The sequence below is a fragment of the Colias eurytheme genome, chromosome 2 (assembly GCF_061535395.1).
Source record: "Colias eurytheme isolate Ceu_HAF_F1 chromosome 2, ilColEury1 Martin Lab GWU primary, whole genome shotgun sequence".
NCBI classification, from domain to species: Eukaryota; Metazoa; Arthropoda; class Insecta; order Lepidoptera; family Pieridae; genus Colias; species Colias eurytheme.
This window is the reverse complement of record NC_142981.1, coordinates 11416306-11439960: the sequence shown is the minus strand read 5'-3', so window position 1 is coordinate 11439960 and position 23655 is coordinate 11416306. Positions and strand designations below refer to the sequence as shown.

Here is a 23655-nt window from a genome sequence, read left to right as displayed (position 1 = left end):
TAAATGTATACCAATAATCATCTTAATTTCATCAAATTCTTGATATAAAGAGCTGTAAGGTCATTTGACCCTGTACGGGAACTTTTTTTTTAACATGATATTGTAAAATTCAATTGTTGTATAGTATTGCCGTTCAAAAGAAACCGTTCTAAAAAAAGTTATAGAGAAATGCAAAACCAGAAATTTTGTTAAAGTTTAAACATCGTAGATTAATGAAATATAATAGTTTTCTACACTTTATCCGTTGTTTTAAATAGTATTAACATAGATAAATTAGGAAAAAACGATGCCGTACATTTTTGTGCAGACCACATCTTTTAGGCTGATGAAAGCGACGAAAGCTACAATTTTAAGGGTGCTTTATGGCCATTTGATACAGTACGGCATTAACATATTTTTACCCAACTACGGCAAAGCAAAAGGAGGGTTATGGTTGTTTACAGGTCATGTATGTATGTTCATCTATTCCCTCGTAACTTCTAAACTACTTATCAGAATTCGACAAATGACATATCATTCGTCGCGTCTGAATTGTTCACTGGATAACCAGCGACCAGCTAGCTAAAGGCTATATGGGGTTTCACAAAATCTAATGTGGCGCCCTCTAGCGGACAAAACATACAGAGTAAAAAAATAAAGTTAAGATAAATATGCAGTGTTTGGTATCATTTGAAAGCGCTTTACTTGTACATTTTGAATATGTATATATTACTAGCATTTGCTTGTCACTTTACCTGTATTCATGGACTGATTGCATATAATTCACATCTTTTCGTTCATAGCTTTTTTATTAGTTCATCAATTTAACGGAGTCCATTCCACCTGACTCCGACTTTCCAAGGTGATAATTAACCACCTCGAGCTTCTTAATATTAATGTATATTTATATTTTATTATAAAAATATAAAGCAAACATTTCGTTATATGGATTTTTTTCTTTTTCAGATTTTTCCCCTTTGAACCAACGAAAATGTACGGCACATGAAAAAATATTATCTATGCATAAAATACTTTAAAAATAAATTTATTTCGTGTTGTGTCAAATGACCCCCTGGAGTGGGGAAAGAGAGGGGATTACAACTCTCGATTTTTTCCCCTTGTCCCCATGATTTTTGTACGGCGTTGCGGAATAATGGATTAAAAGCAGTATAGCAATAGTATGACACAGATGCCGTACATGGTCAAATGACCAAATTTACCCCCGGTAACTCTCGGAAATTAAATAAAAATTCCGACTTGGTGGACCACCATTTTTGTACGGCACTGAGCGGTTTCTTATTATTTTTAATGGATCTATCGATGGTTAAGAATGCCGTACAAAAATATATGACCAAAATTTACCGAGTCTACCTGTACTTTTCAATTCTCATCTGCACTCAGTTGGACAGCTTACAAGTGACGGCATAGTGATGAATCTTATTATTTTTTGCTCTGCTATCGTTCTAGATATGTCCCCTGGTGGTTCATTTGACCCATATTTTTGTCCTATGCGGGCTTGTAGTCTATATGTAGTCCTAACATTTTTATGAAAAGATTGAAAAGTCTGTAGTTACTTTTTTTCTTTTTTTTAATAAAAATTGAACAACCGCTGATGAGGAGTTCTCTATTGGATTTTCCAATTTTTTTTAGCTATAATCATGGACGAATAATATATTGGTCTATGCTATAATATAGAAGCGTTATAGAAGTATAGATATAACATTTTTACGATGAGACATTGTTAGTCCAGTTTTATAAGGACAAAAAGTAGATGAAGTTACTGAAATAAAAAAAACACAATTTTGAAAATAACTTTATTTAGCTCTTAAAAATACAAAAGTTTACTACTTGGATAGTAATAGTAATTTACATAAGTATTTAATACCTAGTTTTCGCTTTATTAGCGACATATCAATATAAAGGAAATAGTCTAATTATAATAATCAACATAGTTTAATTATTTGACAAAGTGATCATTTCACAGTAGTGTCTCAAGACTATATTGTAACAATTTCTGCTTTTGATAAATTTTAAAAAATTACAACCTTTTGATATTTAGTTTTATAGGATTCAAATGCTTTACGAATGAGAATTTTCTAAAGAATAGAATAATTCGATCACGAGGCGGGATTCTATTCTTTAAAAATTTCTCAATTAGAACTTTTTTTAACAAAGTTAAAACACCACAACTTATAAGCAAAGCAAATTCTTACAATATAGAAATAGGACAATAATATTTTTCTTATATTTATAATTAATAGTATGTATTTATCTTGCTGACGTCACAATCAAACACGTGCCTTTTTAATTTAGGCAAATAGTATGCGTTTTAATTCGAAGCACCGTCGATACACTGTCATATAATCATAAGCGAACACAAATCAACAGTTTATACATTTATTTTTATATATTATTAACTATTTGCCGCCACCTTTGATGGAGGCCCATCCTCATTGTTACCATGTTTCCTTTTCCTGCCTTTACCCTTGAAATTTTTACCCCTATTATTACCCTTATTATTCTTAAAGTTTTTCATATTTTTGCGTCTTTTACTCATTTCTTCTACAGTCTTTTCTAAGTATGCAGTTTCTTCATCCCCTTCTAAAAGCTTGAACACAAGTTCAGAATCATCAATTTTAACTTTTCCGTCGGTTAATTTTCCCGCCAACTCTTTTCCCGCGTTTTCTTTTGTCAAACGCACCCAGCCTTGTGTGTCGCCAGACTTGAAATCTATGTAGGCGACTTCGGCACCTGGAAATTTATACAGATTATTATGAAAATTAAAGTACATAGATTATAAATATTGTAATACAAATAGCTGTAAGGAATCTATGTATGTAAAAAATAAATAAATAAAATAAATAAATAGTTAAGTCATTATAAAAATACTAGCGGTTCGCCCCTGCGTCGCCCGTGATACCTACATGTTTATGTTTTTTTTTCATTAAAACTATCCTATCTCTCAAGTTGGATCGAACTGCACATGGTGTGCGAATTTTATTATAATCGGTTAAGTGGTTTAGGAGTCCATTGAGGACAAACATTGTGACACGAGATTTACTTATATATATTAAGAAAGATATTGTAATTACTTATAGGCAAATTAGATATGTTTTCTGTTTATGTATCTAAAGTAGGGACAGTAAAACGTAATTATTTGTTTTTTTGTAGTAGGCAATTTCTTTATCAAATAATATAGACATAAAATAAATAATTCTGGTGTTTCATAAATAACAAGACATACTTTTGCAACATAACATACTTTAGAGCATGGACGAATAAATATATAGGACTGATGAACGTCATACTAAAGATCGTACCCCGTAATTTCAGCTTATTGCTAGATGGCGCTCTGATTTGAGCTTATTATTTAATTTGCAGTTTTAAAAGCGCCACCTAGTGACCAATTTTAGAACTAAGGAAACAGCAAACTATCGATTTTCAATTATTACATCTAGAGGGCGTTGTTTTAAAAACTCCGGTGTTTTTGAATTATTATTTTAGTTTTTAGGGAGCATCTAAGGAAGTGAGTACCTACCTTTAATACGATTTCGACACCCGCTACAAACATTCGACATAGTGATCAGAGTAGTGTATATAATATAATTATATTATATATACATATTCTTTATTTTCTGTTAAAAAAAATTTCTATATCTTTTTTCTTCTTAAGTATTCCCTTGTAAACAGTATTATTTATATGACCATAAAATACGGGAAAAGAAAAAAAAATGTGGATGTACAGCGATGATTTGAACCAGCATCTATCGATTTTAAAGTACGAGACTCAACACAGCTACAGGCACTTATACGTCTTACATTGAAAGGAGATTGCCCAAGTGACTATGGCACTTGGTATCGCAATCAAACTTATTGTGTCAAGATGAAATATAGCTCAATTTAAAGCTTGATGTTAGTACTTTTAGAAACGATTAAAGTTTTTATGTAAATAAGTCGCAGTTCACGACAATAAAAATAAAACAATAGTTTTATTCAACGCTTCAAAAAAATACTTTATCGGGTTTATACTAACGATGAACGTTAAGTTTTACATTTATTACATAGGTAATATTTTAATTTACAAGACAAATGTGAAAAGTAAATCGTAATAAACATTATTTCAAAATAAATAACGTCGAACAATGCGTCGAACACATTCATTCAACTATGACATATGACGCAGGACGCTTGCAAGAGAGATAGATATATGTGTCAAAACAGAAACTTTTACTTTTATTTCTATTTATTCGGTATAATTACGACTTAATAGTGATAAATATGATCATTATAAATACAAATAGGAATTAACAATATCACGAACACGTGACACAACTAGTATTTTACCGATTCCATACGTGGTCATACATGTTTCAAAAGAATAACTTTTACTATTATTTCAATTTATCCGGTATAATTAAGACTTAATATTGATACATATTATGATCATTATAAATACAAATAGGAATTAACAATATCACGAATACGTGGCACAACTAAAATTTTACCGATACCACCCGTGGTCATTCTCCAAAAATTGTTCGAGTATTTCTTTGATAAATACAGTTCATAGCAACGCGGTGGTGGAGCATCATAGAGTAACTTATATAGGATTGTGGAGCATCTTAAGGAAGAGAGTACCTTTAATAAGATTTCGACACTCACTACAAACATTCGACATAGTGATCAGAGTAGTGTATATATAATATATAATATTATATATGTCCGTATTTATGCAAAATGGAACCACTCGACAAATTTCGTTTTTTGCTTTTATTGAAGAATACTCATCCAAAAGTGGTCTAAATTCTTATACAAACAAGAACCACATGATTTTTACGTTGGAAACAAGGTATACTAAAAGCAGAAAGGAACCACCAGCAACAACGAATAATACCATATTAAGCAAAACCGAACCACAGCACCACGGGACTGCTTTGTTCAAACAAATAAACGAAATTACTATCATGTCATTTTATACAAAACAGATCCACACCTACTTGGTACCATTATACATTACACATATTTCTATTAATAACAATTATTTTTAATACACAAAATGGAACCAGGTTTCTGTGGTATGGTTATGCGTAAAATAAATACATAATTTAATTGTAATTTTTTATTGCAAAATAAAACCACAAGCATTCGGTTCTATTATGCATAAATAAATATTGTAAAACATCCTGAAAGCCATCATCGCTATATGGAACCAAATGCTTTGACTTGTTACAATGCTTCTCATCTTTAAACAACGTATTTCATTACTTAAATACTTATGATCTAAGCTTAAATAGCTCAAAGTGCAAAACTCCAATTTTTAAAGAAAAACGTCGAACATCTGTCAATATAGGTGACATATTCAGCGAAGTAGTTCGAATACGTGACGGTCTAAGGTGACGGTGTTATTTTCCTCCGCAAAGTAAGTTCTATTGTTTTTGTTAATTACCTTTAAAATTAAATGTGAAAATGGTAAAAGCAATTGGTAAGAAAAGCATTGGAGACGAACACTGAAGATAATAATGAAGATACAACGGGTAAGTAGTTTTATTTAATGCATTTAAGTACTTATTGAATCTGAGATGCAGGTACGCTTTATCCACTTTTGATTCATTCCCGATTGTGGTGTGATTTTAAGAAGATATTTCATTAAGTAAGTGCAAGAGGAATCCTCTGTGGATTTACGTATTTTAACGACAATGTTGTTGTTCACGAAGGCGAGTCGAATTAAGAGTCATTTTGTTACGATTCATCTGTCATTGTGAGATGAAACTACTAAACCCTGTTTTAAAAATAACTGTCGATGATCTAGGTACCTACCTACTATTTTGGTAAAATACGTTTAGATTCAGATTCAGTAGGTACAGTACATTCAGCCACATCATTCAGTGCATATAATTATTTGTTTGATTTTAAAACTCGCGCGGCCACTGTTTTGACCGGAACAAGGCCCTAGCCTGCGAAATTCAAAATTTTAACAAGTTTATTTAATTTTTTGCTAGGGTTGCCACTGTTGCATATGATTTTTAGGGTTCCGTACCCAAAGGGTAAAACGAGACCCTATTACTAAGACTCCGCTGTCCGTCTGTCTGTCCCTCCGTCTAGTTAGACAGTTGAAATTTTCATATGATGTATTTCTGATGCCGCTGTAACAACAAATACCAAAAAACAGAATAAAATAAATATTTAAGAAGCTCCCATACAATAAACCGTGATTTTTTTGACGTTTTTATAGATAATGGTACAGAACTCTTCGTTGCGTGAGTCCGACTCGCACTTAGCCAGTTTTTTGTACATGGCGCATGTACATACAACATAGTCATAGACACGGCTTTATAAGAACTAATAATATTTTGCTGTCGCCATATACTTACGTATAAAAGCCACGTGGCTTTGTTTTGATTTAAAGCTTTTTTTCTTTTTATTACAGAAGCTATAACGAAGAACCTTATACGTCGGTGCCTCTGGAGAAGCTTTCTTCACCTTCTAGCGATATTCAGGCCATATTACATCTCATTCCACAAGATGCACAGAGTTTTTATAACGGTCTCATTAGTGATGATGCAATAGAAGACCACATAGATGGACTAGACACGGTGGATTTCGAAATGCAATTTGATGATAACGTCGAATAAACGTCCTATATAAGTATTATTTTATATATTTATTTAATTAAAGCTTTATTACGATATTATAAATACATAGTTTCATTTATATCATTAAATCCCTGGGTTGTGGTTCCTTTTTGTATAAGACAAAACCTATCAATTGATAAATGTTAAAAGGAACCACATGCACATTTTCTTAATTATCTAGAAAGTTTAAGAGTATTCAGAGCAAATTTATATACACATACTTAAATAAGTAATTTATCAATGAATTTAAATAAAATAAATTTTAATTTTACTTCATCTAACAGAGCTGCAAATGTTTTTGTAAATCCTTTAATATCTCAGAAGTGCGTTTTTGCTGGGTGGTTCCTTTTTGCTTAAATACGGACATATATTCTTTATTTTCTGTTAAAAAAAATGTCTATATCTTTTTTCTTCTTAATTATTCCCTTGTAAACAGTATTATTTATATGACTATAAAATACGGAAAAAGAAAAAAAATGTGGATGTACGGCAATGATTTGAACCAGCATCTATCGGTTTTTAAGTACGAGACTCATCAATACAGCTACGGGCACCTATACATCTTACGTTGAAATTTATGCTCTAATTGTTCGAGTAATTCTTTGACAAAAACAGTTCATAGCAACGTGGTCCATGGTCTTAGATCATTAAGTAATGGATGGAGTACGCTGGCAAATGTTCTAACTAAACTTTCTGCTGATTTTGGTGCGGGGAAGGTAACTCACACTATTGAAACACAATCACACATTCACAAAAATAATTTGTGTCACGAAAGTCGTAAAAATTTATGACCTTTTAAGCGACGAGTTTTTAAATTCAACTCTATCCTTAAGTTCATAAAGATTAAATTTGTATTTCATTCCAAGTTGTCTCGTGGGGAGTGCGGTTCAATATCGCGTTCTAAATTCAACTTTATAACTTAGATCATAAAGATTAAATTTGTATTTCTTTAATGCCTCAGCCCCCGGAATCACAGACACAATAGAAAATCTATTGTGTCATGGGCCGTGGTCCGATCGGGCCGCTCGGTGGTCAAGGGGCTAAAAGATAGACTCGTAACTCGTAAGGAATGCGGTTCATTATCGCGTTTTAAATTCAACTTTATCTCTTAGTTCATAAAGATTAAATTTGTATATTTTCTTTCCATGATAGTCTCATAGGGCATTGGGGCCGCATCAATGATCGAGTAAACGACTCGATTATTTGTCTTGATCATATCGCTAAACGATACATCGACGATTATTAGAAATTGCATTTAATTAGAAATGTACGTTAAAAAAATATACACAAATGAAAATATTCCATCTTTTTTAATATTCGACATGTTTGAATTGCTTCTGCAAGGCTTGACAGTGCAAAACGGCATTTTTAGCGGAGCACTCGCAGACGTCCTTTCGATGTTTTAGCCTAGGAAAACGCAGAGACGCCATCTTGAATTGTTTTACCCCACCAATCTATTCAACAACCCATAAAAAAGAGCATCTCAGGCAAGGTAATTTTTAACCCGTGACGCGTCCGGCGCACAGCCGGCACCGATCCCGATAGTGTCAAGGGAGTTCACGAAATCTAGCTTTTTTTATGACTACCGAGTTTGAAAATTTTATTTACCCTATTGTTCTATAATTATATGCCATGTATTATATATTTTTGGAAAGAGGAAGAAACTAGTTATAGCATAAAAATGTAATCATGACGATATATTTTTTCTATAAAATTATAAAAAATTGATTTTCTTTTGTTTTAATTTTAATTGCTTACATACTAACACTTACATGATAATGCTGAGTCATCAAATGATCATATTCACGTTTTCATATCACTACACGATTGCCAAATACATTCACTTATATTTTCACACATTTAACACAACGTATTTCACTATGAATAATAACAAATCTCCATTATTCACAAACAAGAAAAAAAGCGCCATTTTGCGTCTTCCGCACTGAAAAGTTGAGACACTTTTTCACTGAGTATTCTTCAAATATCCCTAAAACCAATATCATAAACGTATTCTACGTAAAATTTCCAGTAATATACGTCTCAATTATCACTCATCTAATTATTCCTCTCGGCATAATTCACAATCCAAATATTCGTTGAACAAGACAAATGTCACAAACTATGGCCGATGACGCAACTCAATCAATGATTCACTTTTTTTTTTATTTTGTGGTTTTGGTCTCTATTGCCTGTCTCGGAGTCGTGTCGATTCGAATTATAAATGTTTAAGGCATAGAGAAATATTTTTTATACTGGAAACATTCACTTGTAAGTCTCTACTGATGACCTTCAATGTCACGGGCCGCGTTACGCACAGGCGTTTGTGCGCAGAACGCTACAGTCCATTTTGAGTTACGCACACCCACTGTGCGTAGGACGCGTCACGGGTTAAAACATAATTTTATATCTTCTTCTTCTTATATATAAAAATGAATCGCAAATTGTGTTGGTAAGCGCATAACTCGAGAACGGCTGAACCGATTTCGATAATTCTTTTTTTATTATATTCCTTGGAGTACGAGGATGGTTTTTATGTAGAGAAAAAATAAATATTATGTACCACGGGCGAAGCCGGGGCGGACCGCTAGTTACAAATAATTATTGGAATATGAAACTTATACAGTTTACTCTTATAAAGTATCAAATATTTCAAATCACGAAAACGACAGTGCACGCACATTAATCTTTTTTTAATTCGTTTTGTTTTTGGGACGAGGAGCGATACACCCGTCCTTCCAAGAGCGCTTCTCTATATTCTACTATATTACTTGCTCTGTGGCGCTTCTGAGCGCGGTCTGACGACCCGCGACTCGCGAGAGCAAAATGTATGAAGAAATCGACAAGTATTTTTAATTTAGCTAGTAATTGAAATAAAATTTTGATTTAGATACAAAAAAATTATCAGAATCTATAAAAGACTATATATCCCTCAATAATTTATAGGAAGATAGATTAGGCTTTTAATTTTCTTAAAATTGTACCGTTTTAGACCCCATTTTTTTGCATTTTATGCGATCATTGTGCTGGGAAAATCGTATTTCAGCGACAATTTTGTATGACGTCGTACAATTTTTATAAGATGATCGTAGAACTGAATATATTATTATCTTTAATTTAAGATATTACTTTGTTCTCATGCTTTGAGTTAAAATTGTACCGTAAAATAGCGTTTTTTGTTAAAAATCTGTAATAGCACCCTTATTGTGGTGCTTTTTTTTGCTGACACATACACACACACGCACACTCTCTCTCACACACACACACACACACACATACACACACACATACGCTTATCCACCTGTCCAATAGGCATGACGACAGTATCCATAAATGTTCGAATTAGTGTTTCTAAGGGAATATGTATAATATATAAATTAAAAATAGTGACTTAGAAATATTAAAAACATTAAGATTAATGAGATTATCAATAAAATAAAACATTGAAATTCTGCAGTCGGCCATTTTGACTAAAACACGCGTGACGTCACGTCTACGTAAACAACTCACAACAACTTCGCGGCAGGTATATTTTGTTGTTATGAATATGCTGAGAATACGCATTTTTATTTATTTTCTATTTTTTTACGTATGCTTTATCGACTTAGATCAGAAATATAATTGCGAATTCACGAATATGTGGTTCGGGTTTCTCTGCGTCAAATTTATACAATCATTTCATATTATTTTCTCACTTTAAACAATTACTAACACTTTTTTTGGGTATTATTTTTATGTAGATTCACATTGCAATACTGCACACCACTTATAAACTTTGAAATTAGATTCTATAACACTTTATAATTAAATATTTGTTTAATTTTACTTCGCTATGCATACAGATAATTACGTATTTACGTAAGAGTGACGTCACGCCTACGCCATGACACCTGTGAGCTGTTTTAGCACAGTTAATAAATATTTTTTGAAAAATGGCTTTTATCTTCGTTAAATTTAAGTATATTAGCGAAATATAGGGTTTTTCTTGTTTAATAAACGTATACACACATTATGGAAGAGGTTTTGAAAATCTTTCGTCATGCCTATTCATGTATCGTCATCACTACATAGTATAAAACAAAGTCGCATTCTCTGTCCCTATTTCCCTATGTCCCTATGTCCCTTTGTACGCTTAAATCTTTGAAACTACACAACGGATTTTGATGCGGTTTTTTTTAATAGATAGAGTGATTCAAGAGGAAGGTTTATATGTATAATAACATCCATTAAATCGTGGAGAAGTACTGTTATTTTTGAGGTTTCTAATGTGATGTCGTAAATAATTACATTTTTTCCGCTTACATTGCAAACGCAGGCTGAACCCTACGAGTTTTATCAAAATAATGTACTAAGTATTGTACACATTGAAAAGGTCTACAGAAAAGTCCGCGATGGCATATGTCTATCTCTTATGGATTACCCACAATAACTTTTTTTTGTCATTTACTTTTTACGTCAAATAATGGCTAATTTTCGAAGCGATTTAAACCAATACAGCATTAATCCATAACCAATTAAATACCTTGAATACATTGTTCATTTAATATAGATCTATATGGCCCTTTACACCGTATGATTTAAGTGAATATTTTCGAAGATATTGCAGATTTAAAAATTGCGGGACGTACCGTTTGCAGCGGTACCGGCCGGCCGGGCCGCTATGTTTTTATATACAACGTTTAAAGTTTTTCTGTAGTGTATTTAGTATCAGCATTGCACCCGTGCGAAGCCGGGGCGGGTCGCTAGTATATTATATATATATTATATTTATAATTAACTAGTAATTTTTATTCTTTAATTGTTATTAATCTGTAACTAGAATATTCTGTTTACGTATTTTATAATACTTGTATGAACTCATAAGGGAAGGCACTGTTTTCTGAGACACAGGTATTAACCTAGTTCAGAAGGCAGAGCAAAATTGTGAACTAAGTATGTAAAATTTGCTAATAAATATTATTTTTTTTTTTTTTTTTTGTAATGAATTTACTACGCTACTGTATTTTCTTTGTTTTAGACTTTAGTTCAATACTTAATTAAACACCCATACAATTTTGTCACGAGTCGCCTCTGGTCAAACTAACCGTTATTAGTGTTACGTTTACTCAAAATACAAAAATGAAGAAAGTATTATTTTACGCTTATTAAATCTTTAAAACTAAAACAAAATGATGTGGAGGTAGGGAGGTGGATTTCCTCAATCGAAAAAGGGAGAGCCTAGTCTACTCGACCGGCCGGCCGTAAAGGCCCCGATTATTGATGGCGGAAAGTTGTATATATGCTCTGTAGCGAAAACATTTCGCTTGCGCGATTCAGAGCAAAAAATTACATTTAAATAAAAATATTTTTTTGCGTATTATATTTTATTATATTTTACATATTATATTTTACGTTATAGTTTACGTTTTTTGCGTATTATATTTTACGTCAAGATACTATTTGGCACATTGATTTTTTTAGTAGCGACATCTCTTAGCTTCATTAAACCGACTTAATGCTCTAAGGCGACATCTATTTCTTAAACGTATAAAAAAGCTTATAAAAATGCCAAATGCTACTGTGAGTGACATCTATCGACAAAATTGGGAACTGAGAAATGAGTTACGTTTTTTACTATGGCGATTGTAAGTCTTCTTGAATATATTAGTCTATGCTTTAGAGTAAGTTCAAAAAATAATGACAATAAAAATATTTGATTGATATATCAATGTTATGTTTCTTATAATAATATTAAGTAGAGTAATATGTATTTGCTTTAATACATTACCTAATTCGGTTAGAGCATCCTTGATCTTTTCTCTGGTGAGCGTCTCGTTGCCCTCATTGAAGAACAGCACTGTACCGGTTGGTAACTTGAATGTGTCTTTTTCTTCATTACCCTGTAAATTTACATTATTATTTATGTTTCAAAACCATTGAAATTTAGCAACAAAATGTTTTGTTACTGTAAGTTAAATGTAAGTAAATCTATACAAATTGTCGATCAGGCTATTGTGTGTGTGTATGGAACCTAAAATAATATTTTTTACAGTTTTTGTCTAATTTCTGGCACGGCTGGACCGATTTTTACGCGACTTTCACTGACAAAGGTGATGTAATAATGAGTAACTTAGACTACTTTTATAATTCCACTAGCATCCGCCCACGACTTTGTACGTGCATCTCCGTTTTTCCCCGTTCCCGCAAGAATTTCGGGAAATCCTTTCTTAGTGGATGCCTACGTCCAAACATCTACCTGCATGCCAAATTTCAGCCCGATACGTCAAGTGGTTTGGGCTGTGCGTTGATAGATCACTATATCAGTCACCTTTGAGTTTTATATATATAATATATATATACTAGCTTTCCACCCACGGCTACGCCCGCGCAGTCAAAGAAAAACCCGCATAGTTCCCGTTCCCGTGGGATTTCCGGGATTGCGTCATTTTCCCGGGATAAAAAGTAGCCTCCTCCTTTCTCGGGTATCAAAATATCTCCATACCAAATTTCATGCAAATTGGTTCAATAGTTAAGGCGTGATTGAGTAACAGACAGACAGACAGAGTTACTTTCGCATTTATAATATTAGTATGGATAGATTCAGGACAAAGTGGATTTTATATAAACTTACCTCTTTTTGCTGGCCTCTCTTCTGTTTCTTCTCTTTAAGCGCTGCATATTCTTCTTGTTTCTGCTGTAGGTAGTTATCTTGCCACAAGAGCAGTAATTCTGTGTCCTTGTACTTTAGGCCTTTGGTCTCCACGAATTTTGTCGCCTGAAATTGAAGAACAATATTGTTATGAGTGATATTCACGACTATATATTTTACTAGCTTTCCGCCCGCGGCTTCGCCCGCGTTTTTTAACGAAAAACCCGCATAGTTCCCGTTCCCGTGGGAAATCCGGGATAAAACCTATCCTATGTGTTAATCCAAGTTACCCTCTATATGTGTACTTAATTTCATTGTAATCGGTTCAGTAGTTTTTACGTGAAAGAGTAAGAAACATCCATACATCCATACTTACAAACTTTCGCCTTTATAATAGTAGTAGGATTTATTTAAGAGTTATAAATATGCATAATGCATATGTTGCAGCCACCTATTTAAATGAGCCGTTGCTTTAGCCTGGATGCTTTATTAATCGGCGACGTTTAATTACCTGCCTGAGTATCCTTAATAGTTAAAATACATGTATGTAAAACTGCAGAGCATAATATTCTTAATCGATGTTATAAATTTGATAGTTTGTCAGTATGGATATAATATGTTATGCATAACTAAAATACTGAAAGTATTATGTTGATACCTGGCAGTGATGTAACTAGTGGGCTATGAATAACACAATCTCTACAATATTTTTTCTTAAATCATTATAATTAATAATATATTTTTTTTATTCTTTAATCTCATTTCTTTCTCATGTGATGACTATAAAAATAAATATCAAACGATCAATTAACCACACCTGTTCCCTAGTCTTGAACGTAGCAAACACCGATCCCTTGAACATCTTTTTCTTGCTCTGCTTATCGAGGTAGCGTCTCATGATAACATTTTCCACAAGCTCATGTTGTTTAAAGAACTGCAGGATATCATCGAGCGTGGAATCTTTGGGAAAACCCTTAGCGTAAACTGTACGTGCTGTGAGTTCCTTGCGTCTTTCTTCGTTCATCTCTGGGAGCGGCATTTCTGGGTTTCGCCGCACTTTCTTGTTGTCTTCTGACACCTAGGGAATGTTTAGATGTGCTATTAAAAAAATGTGGTTTTATGAAACCACGGTAAAAGTGAAACTTTCCGAACACTGCTTTATACCTACTCTGCAGCCGACCGTCACGCGACATGCGCTACATAGACCAAAAAGTTTGAGACGATGTAATAAAAGTTTCACTTTAATAAACGTGATTTTATCTTCGTTCTTTTTCTATCCTTTTAAAAAAAACTAGCATATGTTTAGATAATATATTATGTCTATTAAATGCTTTTGACATTTTCTTTGTTTTTTTTTATATAACTTAGTATTTCTCGATTTTCATTAATTATTGATGATGAGCATATAGGCAAGCAATTCTCATCTCATTTTTAATTTGCAATTTGCTGAATTCTTACTCAAACAAATTTTCAAGTGGAATGGCAAAAAGTTGCAGGTTCGAATCCTGCCTTGTGAACATTTTTTTTTAAATTCTTTAACTTTCTTACACCAACAAATACTACAATCATCATACATAAGCTTTAATATTTATTTAAGTGACTTTTATATAGTAGGTGGATATTTTTATATGAGCGGCAGTTGCTTGAAATAAATAAATACAACAAACTCACCTCTAACAAGCCAGTTGGTGACTTATTAATAGCGTTAACAATGACTTCATGGTCTGTCGTTAGCTTTGAGAGTCGGTTGAACTTCAGCATGACGTCTAAAGGCACCCAACCATCGTCAAGACTCACTTGTTCTTTGAGAAACTTGTCTCTTGGGAGGTTTACGTCACCTGAAATTGTAAAATTAAATTTATATTGTAGGACATAAATTGATGTTACATATTGTTCAAAATAAAGATTTTTTTTTTATAGTAAATTAAGTTAATAATGATGATATTTTTTAAATATTTTGTATGAAACATTTAGTTTACAGAAAGAGAAAATCATAATTATAATACTATGTTCATTTTCAGTTTTGAGGATGAAATATATGTGTTACGTTAGAACTATAGTATTGGAATAATAAAAAGTTTTAGTTTCACATGAATACTGCTTGTGTGACTGTGCTGTGAGCTAGTTGACTCATCTTTGAAATAGTATGTTTAAATCATATGTATGTGAATAATGTGAGGTGTCATATGTATCCTTGTAAACTATATATGACACGTGTATAAACAAATTGAACTAACCAAAGTAGTACTCCATTTGGCGGATGATATTATTTTCCAAATCCGACGGTGTCTCGCTGTTCCCGTTTTCATTGTTCTCTTGTCCATTACTCTCAGTTGAAATTTCTTTTTCCTCAGTCATTTTTGGGGCTGAAAACTAATGTGAATGAAAAATTTATGACATGTTCGTCGTAGCGGCACGTCGCTAATCGCTTATTATATTTTACATTGATATGATACTTACTTCTTCCTTTCCAATTGAATAATCTGAATATATTTACGTTGATTCTGCAATACCCGCACTTACAATATTATGTATTGCAAGTATTTTTAATTTAAAATATAAAACCACATGGGATATATGCAAACGACAAACCACGCGATTTTGAGGAACGTGCGGGCGGCGCGGTACAATAAATGTCATCTGTCAAAATTAAATTTTGACGCAAGTACGACAAAAATGCCATTTAAAAAAATATTTGTCTTTATTACGTAGATTTTAGATAAATTGAAGTAATTCTAAGGATGTTTTATGGCTATTAAATGCTTATATATAAATACCACATCCGTGGATCTAAGGATTTTGATGGCAGTTTTTTAAGGATTAAAAAATTTAAATAATCTTTTAGACTAGCAATACCATATTGACAATCTGGCATCTATGGTTATCTACGATGGTTAAAAATAGAAAAAAAAATCTGGCATCTGCTGTCAGTGCTGTCATTTTTGTTTTGACATTTGATTAGCATGTTTACAATTTGAGGTTATGTGGATGAAAAATGAAAATAAAGCAATAAAATAGTTTTTAAAATGGGGGTAAGGGGTTTAACCACGTATATTAACTACAATTCAAATAGTTTTTTGCATGACCACAACCTGCACGATACCAATTTAGTCATTGATGGTCATAGTCTATGTGCTCAGATTTACAGATCGACCAATTCTTTTTCTGCTTTCGGTGGAGATTATGATCGAATAGCTTCATATGTAAAAGCCTTCTTCAAAAGTTTGAAAAAGTGCAACGTGACTCCATACGTTATCTTTGATGGCAGTTACGAAACAAGAAAATTAAGGACTGCTTATAGCAGACTTAGATCGAAACTAAAGGGGGCATCCCGCTTGGATCCAGTTACGCAAGGAAGTATTCAAATATTCCCACTCCTACTGAGAGATGTTTTCAAAGAAGTTTTAGATGAAATGAATGTTTTGTACACAGTATGTGAATTTGAGGCAGATGGTGAAATTTCAGCATTAGCGAGATGCCTTGATTGCCCTGTGCTCAGTTATGACTCAGATTTCTTTATTTACAATGTTCAATATATTCCATTTAATACAATAGATATCAAACCGATACCTATAGAAGAAGGTGATAAAAAAATTTATGCGCTAGAATGCAAAATTTACAAAGTTGAGTTCTTAACTAAGCATTTTGGTGGCCTGGATATAGAATTACTACCATTACTGGCAACATTATTAGGAAATGACTATGTTAAAAAGAAAGTGTTTCGTAAATTCTTTTCCCAGATGAAAATGCCAAAAGGCAAAAAGAGACACAATGATCAACAGAGGTGCATACATGGCCTTTTCTTGTGGCTCCAGAGTGAAACCTTAGACTCGGCTATAACTAAAATCATAGGCAGACTTAAGAAATATGAAAAAAAGAAAGTACTAAATTTAATAAATGAAAGCATAAATGGTTATTATAAAAAAGAATGCAGATCACTTAAGTTTTTCAATTTATCATATGATAACAAAGCAGAAAATGAAAATGTAAGAGTAAAAGAAATTGAGGATTTAGAAGATTTTTCAACAGAAAATGAAAGAAATAGCACAAGTGATTCTTCAGATAGTGAAGATGACTCAAATGATGATGATGATGAATCCAATGATGATGATGAAGTAGTAGAAGAAAATTATCACCAGATGCCCATGTGGTTTGCAGATATTATACGGTTAAAACGTGTACCCCACTGCTTTATAAATCTCTACACTCATCACTTACATTTTTGCTCCCCGCAAGCAGAAAATTATACAGAAGACGACGCTCATCTTTGTATTTTACCTATACTTAGATATGCTTTCGATATTTTGACAGACTTTGCATTTGAAAACTTTATGTATGTTAGCAGAGACAGGGATTGCAACTATAAAAGAATGGTTATCGGTAATGAAATGTCTATTACAAGACCTCTTGATATACCCCTATCTGAACTAACTAAGGAACAATTACATGGATACTTTTATAAGTTTTTCAATGAGAAACTCCCGAAGTTAGATTTTGATGTTATTCAATTGTTGCCGTCTAATTTTCAACTTTTTGCATTATCAATTATTTGGTGGATTTCTAACTGTGAAGTGCATATAGGACAAGTGCATAGTTTGATCTTATGTTACACTTATCTAGAAGCTATTGACGAGAAATTGGGAAATGCTAGAGGACATTTCCATTTTAATAATAAGTTTTCGAAAAAGTTGCTAGAATTAAAAAAGAAACCAATTAACAATGCTGAAGATATAGAAATGCTGAATAAGAATAAAGTTCAGTACGACGACTGCATACTTGCAGCCAGTGTGCTCTTAAAATATTTTGATTTGGATGACAGTATACGGAAAAAACCCAAGAGCTACGATTCGAACAGAATACACGCGTTCGCGCAGTTTCAGTGTTGCCTGCAAAAAATAAATTCTTTAAATATTCTTTGTGGTTGCCCTTTTGAGAGTACTGTGTATTCTAAGTGCTATAATGGGATCTTTGTTTATAATGTCTCAATGAGACTTGAGAATGAAACAGACCCCATTTCATTTATTCACAGTCATTTAAATGGTGCAGTAAGTGTAGTTAGTTTTTATAAAAGTTTATTTTCAATTTTAAACAGATTATTTACAAGTATGGAATTAACTTTCAAACAGTTTATTCAAGGTACTAAAAAAAGACGCAGGAGAAAAAAGAATGCTGTGGATGAAGAAATTGCGTTCTTAATTAAAGGTTTTGAATCAGAGGTGATAATATAATTTTTGAATAAAATATTTTTATATATTTTGGACACGGTTTTTAAATTATTTTCCCTTTCCCGATTTTTTTTAAATTGAAAAAAAATAAAGATAAATTAGTGCTAGTTGACAAGCATCTTATCGGTGAATACCTGTTATCTACTTATCACAGGATATATCAGTCAGTAAGTGCTTGAATTGCAAAACATTTTGTTAGTGTATATTTTTAATAGAAAATAAAAAGTCAAAATGGCTGACGAAAGTGTAGCTGATGCTGGCGGTTTCGGTTTAAATGCTGAAAATTCAAGGTTCGGTATTTATTTATTTTTTACTTTATTGTAAAAAATATCCTTTTTAATGCAATTTAAATTATTAGTTACTTACTCTTGCTTAGTTAATATGTTTTAGAAAAAAAACTTTCGAGTCGATACATAGCTAAATGTACCATATTTTTAAGATAGGTATGCAACTATGTACCTTACGACTGAAATGTGTAAATTTTAAATATTTAATTAATTATTCTTTACACTTTATTATGCTCATTGTATGTTTCCAATAACATATTATTTGAGTAAGCTGACAAATATTGATACCAGGACAATTTAAGGTACCCGATTAGGTAGTTATTTCAGGTATCCTACGTTCTCAACGACCTATTGAATAAACAAAAAAATTATAATTTAACCATTTCAGAGGAAGAGTAAATAGGATTGAGTTTACAAGTATTTTAATTTCTAATGATATTCTTTTTAGATAAATTAAAATAGTTTTTTTTTTAATTTTTGGAAAAATATTGCATTTTTCCAGCCATATCGATGAGATAAGACGGACGGCACCGATATTTAATCCTAACGATCGGTACTATGATATGAGTGGAGAGAAATATTTGTACATTTTCAATCATTACATGTACAAGAAAACACGATATTTTAAGTAAGTAACTAAGTAACTATAAGTATCTAACTAAATAAAAAAATAAAAAAAAATCTTGTAAAAAATAAATAACAGAATTAGTAACTGGTTCTCTTGAATAAAGTCTTTCTTTGTATTATTTTAATTATTTAATCGACTTGACTCGCGCTTATTCCGCGAAAGAAGATGATATTATAATTGAGAGTTAAACACGAGTTAAATATCAATATAATTTTCGATTTGTAATATGTATTATAATCTGTAGTTTATTTTAGTAATTCACGTCCCAGCACACGAGAAGGAACACAAAAGGATGTAAGTAGGCTTACGGAGGTATTCCAAAACCTAGGATTTCTAGTAACGACCTACAATGACAAGGAACACGCGGAAATTATGGAAAAAGTTGCGGACAGTAACGTAACGGCACCAGTCTTGTACAGATTAAGGAAAAAATTGAAGTTTTTTACAAATTTCTCGTAGGTTTTTTAACTTTATTGGATATTGTTTAGTTATACCTTTAGTTCTATGTTAGTTTAACGTAACCAATGTTAGAAAAAAGATTACAATGCATAAATAATGAAGTTATTTATAAATTAAAAAACCACTTTTTTGCACCAGTGTTGGACAGTGAAAAATCTAATGATGGACACCCAGTTTTGGACAACATCCAGTTATGAACACCCATTTATGGACTGTACCTAATGTCGTTTCTCCAGTTATTTACACTTGGAGAAGACTTATAGTTATCAATAGAATCTTGAAAATGATGATTGGAATACAATAAATCGGGGATGTATTTATAAAAAATAGTACTTATTAATTATTTTGCATACTTATAATATTTAAAACAGTCTTAATTTCCATTTTCTAGGCAAAAATTGGACAAATGCATCGTTAAATACGAGTTATGTCCGTTAAGAAACACCAATATGGTTTTTTTTCTCAATAAGTCAGGGATGAAAAATATAACTAAAAAAAGTACTGCCATTCCATCCATTTTGGGACTTCTTCTTCTTCGTCATATCACTCTAGGGGGGTAGATGTTACCCGCTTCACGATGTTACGCCATATCTCTCTGTTTTCTGGCATTCCGCTACACTCGTGAAGTGAATCGCCAATCTGAATCCGCCAGCAGCCTTAATCTGATCGGTCCATCGATATGGATTACAAATTGTAGCACGAGGCAAAAAGCTTTTTTTAAACTGTTGTCAAGATGGTGTGGATGAAATTTAAGCGTGTGTGCTATATGGTGGTGGAATTTAGCAGCAGACAACGATCCAAACAGTTCATCAGAGAATTCTCTATGATAGATGCGTTACAATACGCATAAGTATGCGACTTCTCTACGCAGTGATAGAGAATGAAGCCGAGAAAGAGTCGCACAGCACATAATGACCCATTGTTCTAAAATATATTCTTCATGTTTAGATAGATATTATGTTGTTGGACCCATTAGTGTAATTTTAACAAAAAATATCACTGTCCATTATAGGAACCAAAGCAAATCCAGTCATGGACAATTGTTGTACAATATTGGAACCCTTTGTTTGAAATGGTCGTGATAGGTATATTATTAATCAGAAAGAAAAGACAATACAGAAAAGCGCATGTAATTAATACCTTTAAAAAAAGTTTATTTTCGACATATGTCCATAAATGGATATATTCATAGAATTAAATCCAGTTATGGACACTGATGAATTTTATTTAAACAACATAACCTATCATGATACTAAATCGTGTAATATTTCGTACACTTAACTACTATAAATAAAAGTAATATCAAATTTTGCTGAAATTTATACAAAAATTCTTTTGAACAAAATTGTGTCCTCACTTCCTTAAGGATTTTCTTAGTAAAAACGGATTTCTTCGAAACGAGTCGCAGCAACTAAACATAACGTTCTGCCATCTTCAAACATTTTGGCCGAATAAGATGAAATGTCGTATTTTGATAGCTTATGAACCAAACTTTTATTTTAAGTATTGCCAAATTATATAACGTTAATTTTGGTCTTAATATTTAAATTTAATATTTATTTTGTCCATTACTGGATGCTTGTCCACGACTGGTGCCGTTACCTTAAGTTTTTTTAAAGCGAATAAAAAAAGAAAAAATATTTTTGTTTTATGCCTACAATTGTTTTAAAATCTCTCATTCATGTGTAGGTACAACGAACTATTCATTAATTTATTATCATTTGGTTAATGACTTAATAAAGCTGAAAATGAACATGAAAATCATATAAAAACAGTAAAACGTTAAAGATATAATATTGTAAAGGCGTAATAATTTTATAGTCCAAGAGTTAACTACAATTCACATAATTATTCCATCGAAAAATGTTTGGTAATATTTTATATTTTTTTTGTTCACTAAATTATGTGAGAATTATAGTTACTTAGGAGTAATTTTTTAAGTTTTTGGGTCACACGAGGTTCGTACCTAAGGTCAGATTACAATCTGGTAGTCTGGTAACTAGGTATATTTTTAGGGTCGACGTAAAATAAGTGGTAAGTAATAAGTATAGAATATTTTATTATTTATGTATCACATTTTAGAACCTAAGTTATAATGTGTTTTTTCTCGGTTATATTTTTACAACATTTTATCTGAATATTATATGTATATGTATAGTATAATAGTATAGCCTTCACAATAAAACGATTAAGATACGATTGATCACTAAATAAATAAGACTTAGGACTGGTTTAAAATGAAGGAAATCGTTACAGTCAGCAAAAAGGACCATAAACAAACATCATGTATTTTCTTCGCGTTCCTCACACATGGCGACTCTGGCGGGGAGTTGCATGCAGCTGACAGACCATACCTTCTGAAGGACGTACTGGTTTTGTTGGAGCATGGCCACGCTTCACTGGTTGCTAAGCCTAAAGTTTTATTCGTTCAGGTGGGTGGAAAGTGATCAAGATCAATAATTATTTAGAAAATTGGACTTGCTCTTTTGAAAATTATTGAAATTGCCCATTTAAATTATTAAGGGATGTTGATTTTGAATAATAGTGGTACGGTGGAAGGTTTCTTTTCGTTTATATTCATTCACTTTCTGAGCTAAACGTTAACTAAAAATTGTTTGTTGAATTTTAAACTTCGTGTTAAAGAAGTGTTCCTAAGTACGTAGGTATTATTGCTTTCAATTATGTACTTAAGGATATTTCAGGCATGTAGGGGCAATAAAGCAGATAGTGGAAGACGAGTAGAACTGGATAGCTCAGGCGTTTCGTACGTTGTGCCGACTCATTCGGATTTCTTAGTACTCTACTCGACCGTTGAAGGTAATTGAGGGTACTTTTTATAAATGAAGTTTTTTTATATCTGTATTTACCTGCATAATTTCTTCTTAGTTTCATGAGGTTAAAATATCTATATAAATCGTCGTATACTTTTATAAATCGTCTATTAGCTTTTATAAATCGTCTATTAGCTTCTGAGTAGTTTAAAAAAATGTTTATTATCTGTACCTAAGTACTATTTCTAGATACAGTAATATTTTTTATTTGTATTACAGTTTATTATTTGTTATTATAATTTTCGTTCAGTACTTAACTCACTATTTGTGCGTAACTATAAAAAAATAACATAGTTCGAATTGACATCTATAAATTTTTTTTTTTCAGATTACCTCAGTTACCGGGATATCAACGGGTCATTTATGATTCAAGACCTCTGCGATATAATAGTTTCTTACCACGAACAATGGGATCTGCTACATTTGGTAACAATGCTCCATAACAGAGTAGCGCACCATAGATCGACATATTCACCGAGGAGGCTGGAACACCATGATAAACGACAAATGCCAGAAACACGATACACTTTGACCAAACTTCTGAAGTTATAGAGTGGATAAAGTTAATAAAAAATAATTTGGAAAATCCAAAAGTGCACGCCTCATAATTTTTTTTTAATAAATATTTATTAATTATTATTTTTGTTTATTTAATAACAATTAAACCACATCGAATCAGACCCTGAAAAATGAAAGGGTTCTATTCCTGAGCATACTCAAGCGTAAGAGAAAAAAAAAGACTCGATTAGTAAAGTATTTCGGTCGCTATCGTGTTAACAAGAAAAAGGATCCGCACATACAGACACACGGACGTCCAAGACAGAACTTTTTTAAACTGTTTTTTAACTAGTTTAAATAACAAAAATGACATCAAAAATATCATGAACGTTAAAAATAGTGTTTTTTCTTAATATGTGTGTGTATGTATTATCTTACAAGTGCAATGTATGATACATAAAGACATTTTAAGTTTGAAAAATCAGATG

At 32.1% G+C, this 23655-nt stretch overlaps 3 protein-coding genes across 4 annotated transcripts; 2 read left to right on the top strand and 1 right to left on the bottom strand.

Moving 5' to 3' along the window:
* Window positions 1-1779: 1779 nt before the first annotated feature.
* On the bottom strand, window positions 1780-15866 carry LOC149910693 (la protein homolog). 2 transcript variants are annotated; one of them, XM_090116069.1, is made up of 7 exons: window positions 15700-15866; window positions 15477-15612; window positions 14911-15077; window positions 14057-14317; window positions 13222-13365; window positions 12379-12490; window positions 1780-2730 (listed from the first exon to the last, which is right to left on the bottom strand). In XM_090116069.1, exons 2-7 carry the CDS (start codon window positions 15595-15597, stop codon window positions 2393-2395), a joined length of 1143 nt encoding a protein of 380 aa, XP_089972195.1. In that variant the 5' UTR covers window positions 15598-15612; window positions 15700-15866; the 3' UTR covers window positions 1780-2392. The 2 variants fall into 2 exon arrangements, with proteins under 2 accessions (XP_089972195.1, XP_089972201.1); XM_090116075.1 differs by having other exon boundaries at window positions 15477-15605.
* Window positions 15867-16172: 306 nt separating this feature from the next.
* LOC149910692 (protein asteroid-like) lies at window positions 16173-18499 on the top strand. Its single transcript, XM_090116041.1, has one exon. The coding sequence runs from the start codon at window positions 16266-16268 to the stop codon at window positions 18465-18467; it is 2202 nt and encodes a 733-aa protein (XP_089972167.1). The 5' UTR covers window positions 16173-16265; the 3' UTR covers window positions 18468-18499.
* Window positions 18500-18653: 154 nt separating this feature from the next.
* LOC149910691 (caspase drICE-like) lies at window positions 18654-23234 on the top strand. Its single transcript, XM_090116030.1, has 6 exons — window positions 18654-18754; window positions 19254-19379; window positions 19634-19770; window positions 22095-22270; window positions 22541-22655; window positions 22998-23234. The coding sequence occupies exons 1-6, from the start codon at window positions 18696-18698 to the stop codon at window positions 23219-23221; spliced, it is 837 nt and encodes a 278-aa protein (XP_089972156.1). The 5' UTR covers window positions 18654-18695; the 3' UTR covers window positions 23222-23234.
* The last annotated feature ends 421 nt before the right edge of the window (window positions 23235-23655 follow it).